Source organism: Bos mutus, chromosome 21 (assembly GCF_027580195.1).
Source record: "Bos mutus isolate GX-2022 chromosome 21, NWIPB_WYAK_1.1, whole genome shotgun sequence".
Classification (NCBI taxonomy): Eukaryota; Metazoa; Chordata; class Mammalia; order Artiodactyla; family Bovidae; genus Bos; species Bos mutus.
In genome coordinates, this window is record NC_091637.1 from 32,361,527 (window position 1) to 32,364,493 (window position 2,967).

The following is a 2,967-nucleotide window of genomic DNA, read 5'->3' on the forward strand; positions in this document are numbered from 1 at the left end:
TGAAGACTCTGGTCTGAAGGTCCACGGCTCTCCCTTCGGTGGACGGGACTTTCACAGCCTGTGTCCCGTCCCCAGGTCTCTGGGTCTCCGAAGGCCAGAGGGCTGAGATCACCACCGCAGCCCTCGACGCTGCCAACCTCCTGGCCAGCATCCCATCGCCCCGACGCCTGGAGCACGACGTGCTTTTCCAGATCACGCAGTTCCCCACGCGGGGCCAGCTGTTGGTGTCCGAGGAGCCCCTCCACGCCGGGCGGCCCCACTTCCTGCAGTCTGAGCTGGCCACAGGGCAGCTGGTGTACGCCCACGGAGGCGGGGGCACCCAGCAGGATGGCTTCCGTTTCCGCGCCCACCTCCAGGGGCCGGCGGGGGCCTCCGTGGTAGGACCGCAGACCTCAGAGGTCTTCGCCATCACAGTGCGCGATGTGAATGAGCGGCCGCCGCAGCCTCAGGCTTCCATCCCGCTCCGGCTCACCCGGGGCTCCCGTAGCCCTGTCTCCCGGGCCCAGCTGAGCGTGGTGGACCCAGACTCCGCTCCCGGAGAGATTGAGTATGAGGTGCAGCGGGCCCCCCACAACGGCTTCCTGAGCCTGGCGGGGGCCAGCCCGGGGCCGGTGACCCGCTTCACGCAGGCTGACGTGGATGCAGGACGCCTGGTATTCGTGGCCAACGGGAGCAGTGTGGTGGGCGTGTTCCAGCTGAGCGTGTCCGACGGGGCCAGCCCGCCCCTGCTCATGTCCCTGGCCGTGGACGTCCTTCCCTCAGCCATTGAGGTGCAGCTGCGGGCACCCCTGGAGGTGCCCCAAGCTTTAGGGCGCTCCTCCCTGAGCCGGCAGCAGCTCCGAGTGGTTTCCGATCGGGAGGAGCCGGACGCAGCCTACCGCCTCACCCAGGGGCCCCGTTACGGGCATCTGTTGGTGGGCGGGCAGCCTGCCACAGCCTTCAGCCAGCTCCAGGTAGACCAAGGAGACGTGGTCTTTGCCTTCACCAACTTCTCCTCCTCTCAGGATCAGTTCAGCATCCTGGCACTGGCCAGGGGTGCCAACGCATCTGCCACGGTGAACGTCACCGTGAGGGCTCTGCTGCATGTGTGGACAGGTGGGCCGTGGCCCCAGGGTGCCACCCTGCGCCTGGACCCCACTGTCTTAGATGCGGGAGAGCTGGCCAACCGCACGGGCAGTGTGCCGCGTTTCCGGCTCTTGGCAGGACCCCGGCACGGCCGCGTGGTACGAGTGCCCCGGGCCAGGACAGAGCCGCGGGGCGGCCAGCTTGTGGAGCAGTTCACTCAGCGGGACCTTGAGGATGGACGGCTGGGGCTGGAGGTGGGAAGGCCAGAGGGTAGCTCTCCCGGCCCCACGGGCGACAGTCTCACTCTGGAGCTGTGGGCAAGGGGTGTCCCTCCCGCTGTGGCCTCGCTGGACTTTGCCACGGAGCCTTTCAACGCAGCCCGGACCTACAGAGTGGCCCTGCTCAGTCTGCCTGAGGCTGCTCGGACCGAAGCCGGGGAGCCAGAGAGCGGCACCCCCACAGGCGGGCCAAGCCCAGCAACCCCCAGCCCCGTGCCCCCCGTGGCCAGCGGGGGCTTCCTGGGCTTCCTGGAGGCCAACATGTTCAGCATCATCATCCCCATCTGCCTGGTCCTCCTGCTCCTGGCGCTCATCGTGCCTCTGCTCTTCTACCTCCGCAAACGCAACAAGACAGGCAAGCACAACGTCCAGGTGCTGACCGCCAAGCCCCGAAACGGCCTGGCCAGTGACGCCGAGACCTTCCGCAAGGTGGAACCAGGCCAGGCCATCCCCCTGACGGCCGTGCCTGGCCAGGGGCCCCCACCGGGGGGCCAGCCTGACCCCGAGCTGCTGCAGTTCTGCCGGACAGCCAACCCTGCCCTCAAGAACGGCCAGTACTGGGTGTGAGGCCTGGCCTGGGCCAGATGCCGATTGGGCCAGGGACAGGCTTGCTCGGGCCCCGGCCCCATTGCTCCCATGCCCTGGTGCTGTCTGAGTCTCCCCTGGGCCAGAGAGTCCTGGGGACACCAGGGTATGGAGGGTGCTGGGAGGAAGGCCCAGGGATCCAGGACCAAGTGGAGTCAAGAGCTGGAACTTCTCCGGCTCACTTCTGGCCAAGAGAACTGCAAGGGGCCAAGAACAGAGTCAGTCCCCTGCCCTGGAGCTAGTGTGGGTGATCAAAACTAGAGCCACCTCCTAGATGAGCAGGACTCTGAGTCCTGGGTCTGTGACCTTGGGTAAGTCACACTTGACCTAGGCTGCTAAGAGGGCAAGGAACAGAGAGGGATGGCGGGGACAGATGGGGATTCCTGGATTTTCCACTCCGTGCCAGGCCTCCCCTCATCTCTGCCCCAGGATGGGGAGGAAAACTTCTTCCCCTGGTTTTTCAGGGAGATGCTATTCCCTGGAGCAGAGGGCAGGAAGAGAGGGTCCCCCCTACTCTCTCAAAAGCATAAGCAGTGGAATCATATAGCCAGGGTACCAGGTGGGTGGGTTGCTCTGGGATGGTTTTATTTAAGGGGGATTGCAAGGAAGCTATTTAACATGGTGCTGAGCCAGCCCAGACTGATGGAGCCCCTGGGGTAAGGGATGGAGAAAGGTCTGAGGCCAGCTCACTCCCAAGGCCCCACCTTGATGGGCTGATGGCTAGGCGAAAGTGGGTCTGTGGCCCCAGAGAGGGCTGGGCTGGGGAGCATACAGGGTCTCAAGCCCTGGAGTGCTGCAATGCCTGTGCCCATTGAGGACTGTTGGGGGTGGGGGTACTTGGGGGCACTGGGCTCTGTGAGGCCTGGATAAAAGGTGCTTCAGAGGTTCTGGACAGCTGTGTGTTGTTTTTCTGACCATGCACTGGGCCCCTGTCCACACTAGGCTGCACTTCCCCAGGCCAGTCACCAGGATAGATGGGGCCTGAATTTCCACCTCCTGGAGCCTTTCAGATCTCCTCTGCCTCCACCTGTGCGAGCAG

General features: G+C 64.8%; 1 protein-coding gene across 2 annotated transcripts in view; it reads left to right on the forward strand.

Moving 5' to 3' along the window:
- CSPG4 (chondroitin sulfate proteoglycan 4) overlaps positions 1 to 2,820 on the forward strand; it is a 35,731-nt gene extending 32,911 nt beyond the window's left edge. For both annotated transcript variants that reach the window (XM_005891770.3, XM_070358581.1), the window contains one exon: positions 76 to 2,820. In XM_005891770.3, coding sequence (XP_005891832.2) covers positions 76 to 1,910 — 1,835 coding nt within the window. In that variant the 3' untranslated portion in view covers positions 1,911 to 2,820. The remainder of the gene's footprint in view (positions 1 to 75) is intronic.
- The last annotated feature ends 147 nt before the right edge of the window (positions 2,821 to 2,967 follow it).